The following is a 17,863-nucleotide window of genomic DNA, read 5'->3' on the forward strand; positions in this document are numbered from 1 at the left end:
TTGATTACGATTACCCCATGTCTGATATGAACATGATTCATAACGCAGCATGACTAAAGTAAAAAGAAAGGATATATTAATTAACATGATTCATAACGCAGCATGACTAAGGTAAAGAAGAAGAGGATATATTAAGTAACATGATTCATAACGCAGCATGACTAAGGTAAAGAAGAAGAGGATATATTAATTAACATGATTCATAATGCAGCATGACTAAGGTAAAGAAGAAGAGGATATATTAAGTAACATGATTCATAACGCAGCATGACTAAGGTAAAGAAGAAGAGGATATATTAAGTAACATGATTCATAATGCAGCATGACTAAGGTAAAGAAGAAGAGGATATATTAATTAACATGATTCATAACGCAGCATGACTAAGGTAAAGAAGAAGAGGATATATTAAGTAACATGATTCATAACGCAGCATGACTAAGGTAAAGAAGAAGAGGATATATAAATTAACATGATTCATAACACAGCATGACTAAGGTAAAGAAGAAGAGGATATATTAATTAACATGATTCATAACGCAGCATGACTAAGGTAAAGAAGAAGAGGATATATTAAGTAACATGATTCATAACGCAGCATGACTAAGGTAAAGAAGAAGAGGATATATTAATTAACATGATTCATAACACAGTATGACTAAGGTAAAGAAGAAGAGGATATATTAAGTAACATGATTCATAACGCAGCATGACTAAGGTAAAGAAGAAGAGGATATATTAATTAACATGATTCATAACGCAGCATGACTAAGGTAAAGAGGAAGAGGAAGAAGAACAAGAAGAAGAAGAGGAACAAGACCAGGAGCATTATCCAGGGTCTGTGTAAAGCCTTTCTCTAAGCCCGCCCTGCACGCGGAGTTGTTGGTTGTGGCGCCACACGTCTCAGAGCCGGAGGGCTTCCTGGCCCGCCGCTGCCCCTCCATCTCCGGGGCCAGGCTCTGGAGCTTCTTCTCAGCCTACTGGAGGGATCTGAGGGGAGGAAAAAGGAAATCAATCAAAGTTCTTCCTCACTAAAGATGTCACTTAATATGAACTAAATACTGGCAGCCTCTTTGCTATTTTTTGCCTTCATTAAATTCCTGGAGGGTCTGAGAGGAGGAAAAAGGAGTATGAGTAACAGCAAAGGCACAGCTCTGCCTCACCATAAGATGTCATTTAGAGCAACTAAAAACACTGCGGCCAGCTTCCTAACTATTTCTGGCCTTTGTTGAATAATTCCTGGAGGGTCTGGGAGGAGGGAGGGGAGAAGGGGCAGAGGGAAAGGAGGAAAGAAGGGAACAGGAGAGAAGGAAGAAAGAAGGGAAGGAGTGGCAAAATCACAGCTCTTCCTCACCAATAGATGTCATTTATACCAACTAAAAAATGCTGGCAGGTTCCTAACTATTTCTTGCCCCCGACATATTTCTGATGCTGGCAGGTTCCCAACTATTTCTTGCCCCTGACATATTTCTGATGCTGGCAGGTTCCTACTATTTCTTGCCCCCGACATATTTCTGATGCTGGCAGGTTCCTAACTATTTCTTGCCCCTGACATATTTCTGATGCTGGCAGGTTCCCAACTATTTCTTGCCCCTGACATATTTCTGATGCTGGCAGGTTCCCAACTATTTCTTGCCCCTGACATATTTCTGATGCTGGCAGGTTCCTAACTATTTCTTGCCCCTGACATATTTCTGATGCTGGCAGGTTCCCAACTATTTCTTGCCCCTGACATATTTCTGATGCTGGCAGGTTCCCAACTATTTCTTGCCCCTGACATATTTCTGATGCTGGCAGGTTCCCAACTATTTCTTGCCCCTGACATATTTCTGATGCTGGCAGGTTCCCAACTATTTCTTGCCCCTGACATATTTCTGAAGTGTTCTGGGGGGAGGAAAAAGGTGACAGGAGCACTGGAGAAAGTGAAGCTCTTCCTTACTAAAAGATGTTGATTAATAATAACAAAAAAAAATCATTGGCAGCTTCTATGTTATTTCCTGCCTCTGTTAAATTGGTAGGGAGGAGGAAGAAGGTGGTGTGTGTGTGTGTGTGTGTGTGTGTGTGTGTGGCTGGAGGGAGGCAGCTATTAGCAAGTTCAGAACAGCAGTGACTATGAAATTAAGGCACTGAAGATAGGAATTAAAGAAGAATGAGTGTGATGGCAGTGACTTAGAGAGGACTGAGTGAAGCAAATGGCAGTCAGGACAAAATGCAGAATTAAGGAAGGACAAGTATTTCAGAGTTTACCAGGGAAAGGGATGGAAAAAAGTGATGATTTTGGTTAACTCAGGCATTAGGAAGTTAAATAGCAGAGGAATGAGCTTGAGCAGAAAGCCTCGGGCACTGCAGAAGGCAGGAAGGAAGCAGCTGTTAGCAAGTTCAGAACAGCAGTGACAATGAAATGAGGGCACAGAAGACAGCACAGGAAGGGAAGAATTTGAGTGTGGTGACAGGGACTTAGGAAGATGAGTTAGGACAGATTGTAAATGCTTCATGTGGAAGAGTGCAGCAGCTGAGTATTGTAAAGGATAGGGAAAAGTTGCGTGAAAGGCTGCGTCAAGTTGGCAGACGATGAAGTTAAGGTCCATATTGTCAAACTCCTCACAGACTTGCTCCATCTATTTCAAAAGGCTCTCGCAGAGGTTGTTGGGGTTTCCATGGGCGGTTTCCTGAGCCTGGTGGTAGTTTTGCATGGCTTCTGTGCCTTGAAGGAGAAAACACCCAAGACAACCCAGTTACTCTTCCCTGTGGGCTTGGGAAATAGGTGCAGTGGGAGCCTGATACATTTAGGAAGACAGGGACACAGAGATACAGACAAACAGAGATGCAGGCTGATGCTGCTGATAGTTTGACACGGCTTTTGCACCCTGAACGGAAAAACACCACCCAGGAAAACACGGTTAGCCTTCTCTGTGGCCTTGGGGAATAGTAACAGTGGGAGCCTGATATGCTTAGGACCATAGGCTGACTTACAGCACCTCATTTTGGGTGTTGATGACATAGAATCTCTCTCTCTCTCTCTCTCTCTCTCTCTCTCTCTCACACACACACACACACACACACACACACACACACACACACACACACACACACACACACAATTACACTGGAGTGAAAAACAGTATGCACATGGAGGAAGAAGAGGAGGAGGAAAAGGAGGTGAAAAATTGATAATATGAACTCCAAAAATATATCATCCATGTAAAAGTTAATCTAAATTCAGCCTTTAAAAATTGTAACAATTCTGCCATACATCAATGCACTCATGTTATATTAAGTGTTCTCTTCACAGTGTCCTCATGATATCAGGCTGTGTGGTGGACCGTCCCTTCCTGAGTGGACAATAGTCACGTGGCAGGCTGGGCCAAGGTGCCAGAAGAAGACATTAAGTTTTTGAGAGATGGGATGAGAAGTTTTCAGGTAACAACTTGAGATAAGGACAGAGCAAGGGTGTTTGCTGTAGAGGAGAGGGCACAGCTGCATGTCACCAAAGAATAATCTTGATAGGGGAATGCTTTGCCTGGGATTCTTACACACTACTGACCCTCACACACCAGCTATTTCTTAAGGCAAAAAGAGAGGTAAAATGCATTCTCAGGAGTGGTTACTAGAGTTCATGGCACAGCAGCCTTGTCAAACTACCACCAGGGTCACAAAACTACCCACGGAAAGGCCCACAACTCCTATAAAAGTCAAATCACATGTGTGTTTGGGCGCTGGAATCTCGAAATAACATGGCCCATTGCTCGCTCAGAATAGATGGCATCACTGTAGACACTCGCCTGCCCTGTGCCATGACGGGCTCGGGCTGATCATCAGGCCCCTAAAGAAAGCCTACCAGCTGTAGGCCAGGATGTAAAATAAATAAATAAATAAATAAATAAATAATTAATAATAATAATAATAATAATAATAATAATAACAATAATAATAACAATAACAATAATAATAACAATAACAATAATAATAATAACAGTAATAATAATAATAATAATAATAATAATAATAATGATAATAATAATAAAACTAAATAAATAGATCAATTGATAAATCAATAAATAAATTCCAGCAGCTGCGGTGGAGTGCCACGTGTTGAAGCAGTGAGAGCACACGTGGCCCGTCCAGTGGCCCCCTTAGTGGCCCTGGCCGGGGAAGGACGAGCGGGAAGTGATGAACGGCCGCCTGGCTCCCACACCCTGCAGGGGTCTGGCAACAAGTAATGGCCATATTGATAGTAATAATAAACAAGTATTGGTATGTTATAAGAAAGAGGACTGGCGGGCACTCCTGAACTTGGTAGCTGCATGCCTCAACCCCTACCGTCCATAATTTTAAACACTGGCTCATCCCTATGCTGCCCTAATCCCTTATGCAAGAGTCAGCCAGCCAGCATCTTCATTCTTTCATCCCTTTGGCTGGTAAACTCTGAAAGAAAAACAGCCTTCCTTCATCTGTATTTCCTCTTGCCAATGACTTGGGTATATCATTAATACACTGTAACGATGCTGTGAAGGAAACGAAAGTGCAGGGGCCCCAAGACTGTTCCGGGCTAACAGTTCTCCTTCTGAGCCAGGTGTTTTGCTCCCCCCCCTTTCACAGTGTAGTCGGGAGAAGCGATACACAAGATGTTAACTCCGTCTTTAATATGCACTTCAGCTCGCACAGCCCACGGGAGACAGGTAGGCAGGCCGGCGTGGTAAGGCCATCAAGGGCGGCCCGGGTATTTGGTCTCGGGGCCAACAGTGTCTTCCCCGGGTAGACCGCGGCGGTGCTACGGCTGAGTGATGGAGGGCAGTGCCGGGCCGGGCGTAACGCGGCAGCAGCCTCGTCAGGTGGAGGACTCGTTAGGTGGTGAAGGGGAGCCAGTGCCTAGCGAGCTGGCTCGACCGAGTCCTGGAGTCGTCTCCCGTCCTCAGCGCACCAACGTCCGAGGTTGCTTCGGCTGCTGACGTCAGGGCCCCCCCACTCGCGCCGGTGGAGCTCGGGCAGGGCGTTCGAGGCGTTCCGCTGCGGGTAGTGTGAAGCCTCGCTCGGGATGAGTGTAGGTCGAGCGAGGTGTTCCGGGGCTATGTTGGAGTTGAGGAGTTAATAGTGGTCTTCCCTTTACAGATGCTAAATGCACACCACAAACTTACTGCAAGCCAGTGGTGGGCACCGATCACTTTTTTGCTGTTCCGATCCCCGATCATCCGATCAGTTTTGGGAACTGATCCGATTCCGATCATCCGATCATTTTTTAAGTACTGCTGTTCCGATCACCATTCTGATCATCCGATCACTAAAACTTATTATAATTACTATTATTTTTTAAATAATAATTACAAGAAACACCTATTATAGGCATTCTTTAAGTAATAATTTCCAATAAGTAATAACTTAATTATTTGCAGATAAATATTTTTATTTTTCCTCTTTCTTCTGGTATATAGGACATGGTAAAGAAAAAATGTGATCTTAACGTCTTATTTAATGCATTTATATAAGCCTACTTTTTTATTCAATTTCTGAATGTATGAAAAGGGAATTATGTTCGCTATTTTAACTTTTGTTTGAAGTTGATTTAGATTTTTGACAAACATTTTTCAACTTTATAAATTTTATCATCGATATCTAGGAAATATTTTTTACTATTCTATAATAAAACGAGCGATAGTGATCATTAATCTCCTATCCTTCCTGATTAAATAGCTTTCTGAATAAAAGATATTGGTCCATAAATAAATTAATTACAAGAAAAACATTAGCAATAAGGTTTTGATTATAAGTGAGCCGGTGCTGTGTCATCTGCCGTCCACGTATCCTAAAACGTCCCATCCTGATTAGCGCATGCGCAGAACACAATGTTTACAGACACAGTGTTGATATCGTAGTTTGTCCAGGCAAGATGGCGGCAAGACAGCATGGCAGCTTTTATGGGAAAATGGCCAAATTCATTAATGACATGGACCCCATAATTCAGATAGCCTACCATTAAATGGAGAGAATCTGAGAAACATGACCATCAATCAGAAGAGAGTGTAGGTTATCTCATTTATCACATTTACCGACATACAAGGGGTGTAGGTTATCTCATTTATCACATATACTGACATACAAGGGGTGTAGGTTATCTCATTTATCACATTTACCGACATACAAGGGGTGTAGGTTACCTCATTTATCACATATACTGACATACAAAGGGTGCAGGTTATCTCATTTATCACATTTACTGACATACAAGGCTTCAGGTTACCTGATTTATCACATTTACTGACATACAAGGGGTGCAGGTCATCTCATTTATCACATTTACCGACTTATAAGGGGTATAGGTTATCACATTTACTGACATACAAGGGATTCAGGTTATCTCATTTATCACATTTACCGACTTATAAGGGGTGTAGGTTATCTCATTTTACACATTTACCGACATACAAGGGGTGTAGGTTATCTCATTTATCACATTTACCGACTTATAAGGGGTGTAGGTTATCTCATTTTACACATTTACCGACATACAAGGGGTGTAGGTTATCTCATTTATCACATTTACCGACTTATAAGGGGTGTAGGTTATCTCATTTATCACATTTACTGACATACAAGGGGTGTAGGTTATCTCATTCATCACATTTACCGACATACAAGGGGTGTAGGTTATCTCATTCATCACATTTACTGACATACAAGGGGTGGAGGTTATCTCATTCATCACATTTACTGACATACAAGGGGTGTAGGTTATCTCATTCATCACATTTACTGACATACAAGGGGTGTAGGTTATCTCATTCATCACATTTACTGACATACAAGGGGTGTAGGTTATCTCATTCATCACATTTACTGACATACAAGGGGTGTAGGTTATCTCATTCATCACATTTACTGACATACAAGGGGTGGAGGTTATCTCATTCATCACATTTACTGACATACAAGGGGTGCAGGTTATCTCATTCATCACATTTACTGACATACAAGGGTGTAGGTTATCTCATTCATCACATTTACTGACATACAAGGGTGTAGGTTATCTCATTCATCACATTTACTGACATACAAGGGGTGCAGGTTATCTCATTCATCACATTTACTGACATACAAGGGGTGTAGGTTATCTCATTCATCACATTTACTGACATACAAGGGTGTAGGTTATCTCATTCATCACATTTACTGACATACAAGGGTGTAGGTTATCTCATTCATCACATTTACTGACATACAAGGGGTGCAGGTTATCTCATTCATCACATTTACTGACATACAAGGGTGTAGGTTATCTCATTCATCACATTTACTGACATACAAGGGGTGCAGGTTATCTCATTCATCACATTTACCGACATACAAGGGGTGTAGGTTATCTCATTCATCACATTTACTGACATACAAGGGGTGCAGGTTATCTCATTCATCACATTTACTGACATACAAGGGGTGTAGGTTATCTCATTCATCACATTTACCGACATACAAGGGGTGCAGGTTATCTCATTCATCACATTTACCGACATACAAGGGTGTAGGTTATCTCATTCATCACATTTACCGACATACAAGGGGTGTAGGTTATCTCATTCATCACATTTACCGACATACAAGGGGTGTAGGTTATCTCATTCATCACATTTACCGACATACAAGGTGAACAGGTTATCTCATTTATCACATTTACCGACATACAAGGTGAACAGGTTATCTCATTTATCACATTTACCGACATACCTCATTTGCCTCATTTACTGACATACAAAGGGTGCAGGAAGAAACTTTCATATTTCAAGCAATTTTCAAATTAAAAACATACGTCAACATTTACTTTTAAAAAGATAAAAAAAAAACTCAGGTGGGACATATCGCGATAGGCAGTCGACAAAGACACGGTACTGTGTCGCAAATCATCCACCCTTTGTTTGCAAACAAATCCCGAGCATGAGCAGATTGGATGGGGTGTCTTAGGATACGTGGATGGCAGATGACACCACACCGGTTAAGACACGTAGCAATGAGCTTAAGTTGGATAAGTTCAGGTTCAACAAAGACATAGGCAAGAATTGGTTTACCAACAGTGAAGTGGTGGATGAGTGGAACAGACTTAGAAGTCATGTGGTGAGCGCCAACACGATAGATACATTCAAGAAGAGGTTAGATAAGTTCTTGGATGGGAGGGGTATAGGACGTTAGTTTGGTGCCGTGGTCTGGGCGGCTTGTTGCGTTGTCTCACGAGACCTCCTTCCTCCTCCTCCTCTTGTTGCGGGGGCCGGGAGCCCGACGGGTGGGTGGGTGGGGGGTCAAGGGAAGGCAAAGCCCTTCCCCCAGTTAAGAAGGTGGGGGGATCGAGGCGGGGCGAGGCTCCCCTTTAGCTTAGGTCTTGTTGGTTTCGAAAAGGTACTGACGCTGCCGCCATTAGAGGGTGGTAACACTGCAGCAGAAAATGCATAACGGACAACTGGGGCAGGTCACTCGGTTACTGGAGTGAGCGGAAGCCCACTACTGCAGCCCACTCCACACTCTCATGGCATCGTGTAACAAGTCCCGCCATGCAAATAAAGCGACTTTGCGCTTGCGCGTCTCGTTCGCGATACCTTACCAGAATTAAATAAATTAACGATCAATAATTATCGCTTAATTTTATAAATAAAGACGCTTATTGAAGTAGCTATTTAGCAACGTGTATAAAAATAATTGTAAGAAGTCCGCAGTCACTTGTTGCCATGACAACGCTGACCACTTTCTTTTTGTGATTGGTAATCGGAAGTTAGTTTGTGAAGTTCCGATCTCCACAGTCCGATTACCTTTTACAAAGATGATCCAATCTTTGCATTCCGATCGCCAATTGCTGTTCCGATCAGATCGGAAGATCGGACGATCGGACTGATGATCGGAAGTGCCCAGCTCTGCTGCAAGCACATCACTAATGTACTGTGCCCATACTGAATGCATACCACAAACTTACTGTGAGCATATCCCTCCCTGCACCTAAAACTCTGAGCATCATAGACTTACGCGTTGGTGGCACTCGTCTCTGACAATCCGTAGAGGTTGTGGAGGTTGTAGTGGAGTCCGATGTAGTGCCTTGCCGACATGCAGACCGTGTGGCAGAAGAGAGAGTCTCTGACCACTGGCGGCAGGAAGGGCGGACGCTCCAAGTTGTTCTGCTGACAGCTGTGGTGACTCCTGGACCAGAGGTTTGAGGGTTCATTCATGTCCTGAGAGTGAGGAGTGAGGAGGAGTGGAGTGAGGAGGAGTGAGGAGGAGTGAGTGAGTGAGTGAGAGAGAGTGAGAGTGAGTGAGAGAGAGAGAGAGAGAGAGAGAGAGAGAGAGAGAGAGAGAGAGAGAGAGAGAGAGAGAGAGAGAGAGAGAGAGAGAGAGAGAGAGAGAGAGAGAGAGAGAGAGAGAGAGAGAGAGAGAGAGAGAGAGAGAGAGAGAGAGAGATTTGAAACATTTATTTATAGCTATTAGTTATACAAAATTATATATGTTATATGCATATATATATGGACAGAGCTTTAAGCTGTACAACTAAAGCTAGCCTGTCTAAAGCATAGCTTTTTAGGCAAGACATATATAATTTATTTGAAAATTAGTGGCTGTGACAACATTAATAATAATTGTAGTTAAGATGAAATGATTATGATAACTTTACATAATGTTAAAGTAATAGAATCATATATTGAGCATGCGAGATAACACAATAGAATAAACGTGTACATACATACATACACACACACAGACCTATATATACTCATACACACACACACACGCATACACACAAGCATACACATATACATATGCGCACACATACACATGCGCACACATACACACGCATACACCCATTCATATACATAAGTAAATTGCACATATGTTGCATTAATTGATTAACATAATATTTTAAAGTACATACACATATGCACATTTATAAGGAAAAAGTGAGTTAGTTAATAGGTCATTATAATATTAGTTTTTGATCGGCTTTTGAATGTGTTGAGGGAAGGAGCTTCTTGAATTTGTGGGGATAGAACTCCAAATTACAGGACCCAAATAAGTAGTTGAATGTTGGAATTTTGAAAGACGATGAATAGGAAAGATCAGATTGTCGCGGTGACGGATACTTAATCATGAGATGGGAGGAGCTCACGCATTTCATTCCTATTTTTGTACATGAGTGTAGCTATTTCCAGTTTAGTTATATCATCCAGTTTTAGAATTTTGGTTTCCTTGAATAGTGGACTAGTGTGTGCTTAATAGTTGCTGTTAGTAATAATTCTTACAATTTTTTGGAGCTGCAATCTTAGGGGGGTTAAATAGGTGGTGTATGTTGTACACCAAATGGGGTTGCAGTAGGTAATTAGTGAATAAATGTGTGCACAGTATATTGACTTTAATACATTTTGAGGCATGAGATCCTTTATTTGATAAAGTAAAGCAATGTGTCGTGATAGTTTCAGTGTAAGGTTATGTATGTGATATTTAAATGATAATGAATCATCATAATCTACACCAAGAAATCTCACTCTATCCATTTTATAAATTATTTCATTATTGATTTTTAAATTAATCAAGTTAGACGCTTTTTTAGTAGTGAATAGCATAAAGCAAGTTTTCTTTGTATTAATTGTAAGTCTGTTACATAGACACCATTGGTATAGTTTTTCGAGTTCATGATTTGCATTTAGTACAAGTTGATCTTGGTTCGGACCTGTTAAGTAGAGTGTCGTGTCATCGGCAAACAATATACTTTTAGCTTTAAAGAAAAGATTTGATATATCATTGATGTATATTAGAAACAAAATTGGGCCTAGAATGCTTCCTTGAGGTACACCAAGTTTTACAGTGGTAGTAGATGATTTTTCGCCGCTAAATACAGTACATTGATGTCTATCTGTTAGGTAATCCTTGAACCAAGAGAGTATTGGGCCTCTGATCCCATAGTGGTACATTTTGTTAATAAGAATGTTATGGTGTACTGTATCAAAGGCTTTAGCAAAATCTATAAATATGGATAAGACATGGAGTTTTTTGTCAATTGCAGAAAGTACATCATTAGAAAATACATTTAAGGCTGTAAAAGTGCTGCAGTTCCACCTAAAACCATACTGAGAAGGGTTTAATATATTCTTAGTTTCAAGATAGTCAAGTAAATAAACCTTCATTAAAGTTTCAAATATTTTAGAGAAAATTGTAAGTTGAGATATTGGTCAATAATTTTTAGGGTCATCATCGGGACCAGACTTGTGGATAGGTGTAATTTTTGCAGTCTTCAACAGAGATGGAAAAGTTCCAGTTGTAACAGATTGATTAAAAAGTATAGCCAAAGGGATTGAAATGAAATGAGAGTTTCTTTTAATATAAGAGGGTGATATATCATTAATGCCTGATTTTTTATTGTTTAATGACTTAATTACTGTAGCCAAATCAAAGGTGGTAACAATAGGGCACATCATAGAATTTGGAAAGTTACCTTTAAGATAGTCTTTCGAGTATCTATTGAAGGCTTCCGATATATCTGACGGATCACTTAATACTGAATTATTATACTGCAATGACTTGATATTGTTTGCTTTGTATGTATTACCTTTTAATTCATTGACTGTTTGACAAATCTTTTTGGTATTTCTGCAAAAATTTGTAAATATTTGGAAATAATAGTTCATTTTGGCAACCCTAATATTCTGAGTAAGGTAATTTCTATATTGTTTAAAGGTCTCATAAGAAACTGTTCCAAGTTTATACATTTTAAACAAGTTACATTTATGTTTGATAGATTTAAGTATTCTGCCTGTAAGCCAAGCATTATGAAGTCTTTTTGTAGTTACATATTTTGTTTTAATGGGGAAACTTTTATTGTAACATTCATAAACTCTTTCATAGAAAAGATTAAAATTATCATTTGAATTTTCTAGATTTAGTAGTTCCTCCTGGTTTATTTCATGTAGCTCATTGGTAAATAGATTATGATTATTGGTGTTGAAGACAGTGATCAAAGTCCCTCTCTCTCTCCCTCACCTTCCACGGCAGCAGGGTGAGGAGGAGGAGGAGGAGGAGGAGGAGCTCAGTGAGTATGGCCCACCAGGGAACACTTGGGGCTGTGGCCAGGGGTGGCCACATCCCTGCTGTGGACCTGTGGAGGGTTACAACAGGTCAGGAAGGGTCAATGTGTGTATGTTTACCTGTGTTTGTATATGGGAAAGGGTTACAATCCTCTACAATACATCTTTAGGGGTGAGAAACTTGCCATATGAGGACAGACCTAAACATTTAAACCTGCATTCTCTAGAAAAGCAAAGGGTGTGAGGAGACTTGACGGAGGTTTACAAATGTATGAAGGGCTTTAATTAATAAGGGGTGTTAATAAGACTTTGGTGGTGTGAGGGTCGGGTAGGACACGTAGCAATGGGTTCAAGTAAGATAAATTCAGGACACAGGAAAGAAATGATTTACTGACAGAGTGGTGGATGAGTGGAACACACCTGGCAGTCATGTGGTGGGTGCCAACACAAGATACATTCAAGAAGAGGTTAGATGAGTTCATGGATAGTGAGGAGCTGCCTTGTATTGGCCTATCAGCCTCTTGCAGACTCCTTATTATCTTGTGTTATGTTATATCTCAAATGCATGAGTAGACTGATGGATGCCTCCTCCTCATCATATGCTAGCCTACTCTTATGGCTTGAAATAACACAAATAATGAATGCCTGACTCAGCGATGGGTTAGCTCAGGCAGGGGTTATGTCCCTCACTGACAGACGGACTGACTAACCGGGACTTCCTTGGGGTCACTGTCGTGCGGTAGAGCGGTGACTCACTGGACCACACGACTGGAGACAATGACGTCCTGATGGGGCACTGGCGGGGCGACGCGGGGCAGCAGAGGACACGGCACAACAGGGCAGGGATGACAGGGAGGATTGAGTTTAGTTATGCACACGGCAGAGGTCAGAGTAAGTGTTCATTGATCCGTTTAATTTGTCAAGCGTAAGACTACCTAAGCCTTTCCTTGGGCATGAAAACAGTATTGCCAGCTCTCCTCACGAAGAAATGCCAACTATTACCAGCTCAAAAACAATGTCAGCTTTTAAACTGTTTTCTGCCTTCCTTACATTCCATAGAGTTCATTTCCATCACTTTTTGGGGTCTGTTTGCTATTACTGACAGGGACAATCAGTGTGTTGGGTGTGGCCATTGACCCACAGCAGAGGTTCATGGGAAGCATGTAGGGAACAGTGCCTGGCTGACTGACATTGCTGGGACTGATCTCAAGGCCTGGGTCAATATCCTCAGAGAGTTCAGGCCTCACACACCAACAATGGATAAGACTCTCTGGGTACTTCCATGGGTAGTGGTACGAGGCTAATTATAATTTGACAGGGCTTTGGTAGAGGTTGTATTAGTAGTAATATTTCCATGGGCAGTTTTATGAGCCAAGTGATAGCATGACAAGGCTTTGGTAGAGGTTGTGTTAGTAGTATTTCCATGGGCAGTTTTAAGAGCAAAGTGATAGTTTGACAAGGCTTTGGTAGAGGTTGTGTTAGTAGTATTTCCATGGGCAGTTTGAAGAGCAAAGTGATAGTTTGACAAGGCTTTGGTAGAGGTTGTGTTAGTAGTATTTCCATGGGCAGTTTGAAGAGCAAAGTGATAGTTTGACAAGGCTTTGGTAGAGGTTGTGTTAGTAGTATTTCCATGGGCAGTTTTAAGAGCAAAGAGATAGTTTGACACAGCTTTGGTAGACTCAAGGATAATTTCTGGTAAACAAGAGAAACTGTTATGTAATGTATCAGTCTTTTTAAAATGCATAATGAAAATAGTTACAAATCACCAAGGATGAAGTATAAAATCACTGTTGAACAACTCAGCTGAGTATGTTGGGGATGTGTCTGGAACAAGAGGTTCACAACACACTGCTTGAAACTTGCTTTCCAAAGGAATGTTAAGGATCACTGGATCTCAGAGTGGCATTCAACAGTAAATCATCATGCAGTACTTATGTGACTTATAAGGACAGTTTCTCTTTTCAAAGCTACTTAATAAGGTTACCAAAGCTGTACAGAATAAGTCTTTGTAAATTTAGAACTAATAACCACAGATTACCCATTGTTGTAAGAGGCAGGTTTACCAGAACCCCCAGAGAGGAGTTTTGTGGCAAATGTGGCAACAAGTCTAGGATTACCCATAGTAAGTAACAATAGTCTAGGATTACCCATAGTAAGTAACAATAGTCTGGGTAGTGATGCCGGGGTGCAGAGATATAACCAACACCATACCTCTTCTTTGGCTCTGAAAGGATATGATGACCTGACTTGGCAACAGAAAATGGGAGTAAAAACATGAGTAGGAGATTGCGAGCTAAGATAGTGGTGCTGATGAGGCCGAATTAATACCAAGAACTCAATTTCTTTTTTACCTCTGAAATGACATATACGTACCGGGTCAACAGTTAGTGATCCCAGTGGCATGGCGGAGTGTCTTGCAAACACTTTTAGCCATATATACACAGCCTCGCCCCCAACCCTTCCTGCAGCTCACCAGATGTCTAATACTCAGTTTTCTTTTATTCTGCCATCTCTGGAAAGAGTTAAGTTGGCTATTGACAATTTGGATAATAACACTAGTATGGGTCCTGATGGCATTCATCCTCTGGTTCTGAAATCTTGTCAATATCATCTGGCTTACCCTTTACACCTTATTTTTACAAAATTATTAAATACTGGACAAGTGCCCTCAGCATGGAAAAGTTCTAACATAGTCCCTATATTTAGGAAAGGTTTGCACTCGGACCCTTTGAATTACCGTCCTGTGAGTCTAACATCTATATGCTGCAAGATGCTTGAAAGAATTATTGTGGAACAACTTAATCTTTACTTGGATAATAATTTAATTTTGTCTGATGCCCAGTTTGGCTTCAGAGCAGGAAGGAGTGTCAAGGATCAGTTACTCTTGACTTATGATGAAATTAGTCAAAAGTGTTGATGCAGGAGGTACAGTTGACCTAATCTTACTTGATTTCTCAAAAGCTTTCGACACAGTTTGCCATTCCATTTTGATCACAAAGCTACATCACTTGGGTATTTCTAGTAACATATTGTCTTGGATTCATAACTTTCTTACCGGCAGGAAAATGTCAGTTGTTGTTGACGGTTAGTACCTGCAAAAGTGTGTTAAGTGGTGTTCTGCAAGGTTCAGTCCTGGGTCTCGTTCTTTTTCTTATTTACATTAACCACCTGACGGCATCACTTAGCTGCCAATATAAGATCTTTGCTGATGACTTGAAAATTTATATGAAGGTTCAGAGTAATAATATTTCCTCCACAATCAACTGTATAGCTACTTTCCAGCAAGATATTGATGTACTGAATGGAATGGCAAAATCATGGGGTCTTAACCTCCACCCAGACAAATGTGTGGCTTTGAGATTTGGCAGAGATCTCCCTCCTGCTGGCCTTTTCGACCAGTACTTCACTAGTGATATTCCTATCCCATTTACCACTCTGAGCAGAGATTTAGGGGTAATGTTTGATACTAAACTGAAATTTCGTGACCATATTCGTTCTGTGGCTTCCAGTTTACTGAGATCAACACTGCGTCGTAGAGGCTTGATCCTTGTTTACCTTTGGTACAGGTGTACACTGCTACCTTACTGTACCCACACCTCACTCATCAGTCGTCTTCTCCAACGAATCCTTTGATAGCCATTCTGAATTTTGCTTTGACTCTCATTCGACCGGCTTAGTCGCCGCACTACACTACCACCTGTCATCCTCGTCCATGTAGCTATCCAGTCTAATCTTAAAACAATCTATCGTCCCTGCACTCACTATGTGATTGCTGAGTCTATTCCATTCCCCATCACCCTATTACTAAACCAATGCTTGCCTATTTCCCTCCTAAATCTATACTTTACTTATTTAAATCCATTACTGCATGTTCTATCCTGCTGGCTAATTCTCAGTACTTTACTTATATCGCCTTTGTTGTAACCCTTGACCCATTTGAATACTTTTATCAGATCTCCCTGCACTCTCTTGAGACATGTCACCTTGTACATGACCTTGTTCTCTCCCTTTACTCCATTCCATCTAAAAGGAAAACTCTAGAAGTGCACTCCACACTCTCTTTCCCTCTCCTCCATTCCATCTACAGATAAAACTCTAGAAGTGCACCCACCCACCCACTCTCTCTCTCCTCCTCCACGAAGGTCTGTGTACACTTGAGGGCCTGGCAGGCAGAGTGGGGCTGAGGGTGTCACAGGCTGACCTGAGGGTGTGGAGCCTGGCTGGGGCTGGTGTGGGGCCCTGAGTGGAGTCGTGGCAGGAAGTGTTCTGCTGTGTGGGGCGCCGCGCCCTGGCCAGGGTGGGGCTGAGGGTGTGGAGCCTGGCTGGGGCTGGTGTGGGGCCCTGAGTGGAGTCGTGGCAGAAAGTGTTCTGCTGTGTGGGGCGCCGCGCCTGGCCAGGGTGGGGATGAGGGTGTGGAGCCTGGCTGGGGCTGGTGTGGGGCCCTGAGTGGAGTCGTGGCCGGAAGTGTTCTGCTGTGTGGGGCGCCGCGCCCTGGCCAGGGTGGGGATGAGGGTGTCACAGACCACGCGGCCAGCCACACACCACTTCTTCTTCTTCTTCGTGGGTGTTTTATGGGGTTAGTTAGGCTGTGGGCCCACAGCCTCTAGAGCCCCGTCAGTGGTAGTTGTTATCAGGAGTCGTTGGTTGTGTTGGCCGTCCTGTCACCTGGGCGGGAGTTAGATACTGTCGAGTTGCCCCGACTTCTGCAGGAAGGTTTTCGTGCACTTGAGGGCGTGGAAGGCAGTGTTGGGGCTGAGGGCGTCGCTGCCCAGCAGGTCCTCTAGGGTTGGCCTGTGAATACGGAGACTGGTTAAAGCCACACACCACTCTGTTTACATGTAGGGCGGCATAGTCCTGATGATGATGATGATGTTGTTGTTGTTCTTGCCTTTGTCCTTGCAACGGCGCCTGCTGAACGATGTTTAGAAAAGAGAGAGAGAGAGAGAGAGAGAGAGAGAGAGAGAGAGAGAGAGAGAGAGAGAGAGAGAGAGAGAGAGAGAGAGAGAGAGAGAGAGAGAGAGAGAGAGAGAGAGAGAGAGAGAGAGAGAGAGAGAGAGATTTACATAGATTTACATAGAAAATCAGACCACACAGACCCCATGGTTCAGACTAGGTGGTCTGTCCTTAAACCTAAGTGAATCTACACTAATCAGATGGCTCCAAAACGTTGCTTTTCTACTCTAGTTAATATTAAGTTCAAGGAAGTGACGGTCGAGCTTGTCTTTAAAGGAGTCAATCGTGTTACACTGGACCACTGATGGTGGAAGCTTATTCCATTCTCGCACTACAACGTTGGTGAAGAAAAATTTGGTGCAGTCTGAATTTACTTGTCTACATTTGAGTTTTGTGCCATTGCTCCTCGTTCGCAAAGTGTCATCGATCATAAACAATTTTGTTCTGTCTACATTCATGAAACCATTAAGTATTTTAAAACATTCGATCAGTTTTCCTCAGAGGCGACGTTTCTCAAGAGAGAACATGTTAAGGGTGGAAAGCCTTTCTTCGTAGGATTTGTTGCGCAAGGAAGGGATCATTTTTGTTGCTTGACGCTGAACACCTTCTAGTTTAGCAATGTCCTTTGCATGCTGGGGAGACCAAAACTGTACCGCATATTCCAAGTGGGGTCTGACTAAACTATTGTAGAGCGGAAGTATTACACCTTTATTCTTGAATAAAAAGTTTCTTTTAATGAAGCCCAACATTCTGTTCACTTTATTTGCTGCATCGATGCATTGCTGTGAGAATTTGAGGTTTGACGCGATTTTAATCCCCAGGTCCTTAACGCATTGAACGCTTGTGAGTTTAACGCCGCGTATTTCGTAAT

General features: G+C 42.0%; 1 protein-coding gene and 2 long non-coding RNA genes across 4 annotated transcripts; 2 read left to right on the top strand and 1 right to left on the bottom strand.

The window, feature by feature from the left end:
* LOC126993730 (uncharacterized) lies at positions 1-2,038 on the top strand. The gene is made up of 4 exons (XR_007748211.1): positions 1-111; positions 332-386; positions 497-1,660; positions 1,706-2,038. It is a non-coding gene; the product is annotated as an uncharacterized LOC126993730 (long non-coding RNA).
* On the bottom strand, positions 850-16,888 carry LOC126993728 (lysosomal alpha-glucosidase-like). 2 transcript variants are annotated; one of them, XM_050852904.1, is made up of 6 exons: positions 16,241-16,888; positions 14,413-14,551; positions 12,750-12,835; positions 11,996-12,110; positions 8,996-9,198; positions 850-988 (listed from the first exon to the last, which is right to left on the bottom strand). In XM_050852904.1, the coding sequence occupies exons 2-6, from the start codon at positions 14,440-14,442 to the stop codon at positions 976-978; spliced, it is 447 nt and encodes a 148-aa protein (XP_050708861.1). In that variant the 5' UTR covers positions 14,443-14,551; positions 16,241-16,888; the 3' UTR covers positions 850-975. The 2 variants fall into 2 exon arrangements, with proteins under 2 accessions (XP_050708861.1, XP_050708860.1); XM_050852903.1 differs by lacking the exon at positions 850-988 and adding an exon at positions 4,641-5,064.
* On the top strand, positions 6,474-8,222 carry LOC126993731 (uncharacterized). The gene is made up of 4 exons (XR_007748212.1): positions 6,474-6,639; positions 6,682-7,099; positions 7,307-7,633; positions 7,676-8,222. It is a non-coding gene; the product is annotated as an uncharacterized LOC126993731 (long non-coding RNA).
* Positions 16,889-17,863: the final 975 nt, after the last annotated feature.

Source organism: Eriocheir sinensis, unplaced genomic scaffold (genome assembly GCF_024679095.1).
Source record: "Eriocheir sinensis breed Jianghai 21 unplaced genomic scaffold, ASM2467909v1 Scaffold660, whole genome shotgun sequence".
NCBI lineage: Eukaryota > Metazoa > Arthropoda > Malacostraca > Decapoda > Varunidae > Eriocheir > Eriocheir sinensis.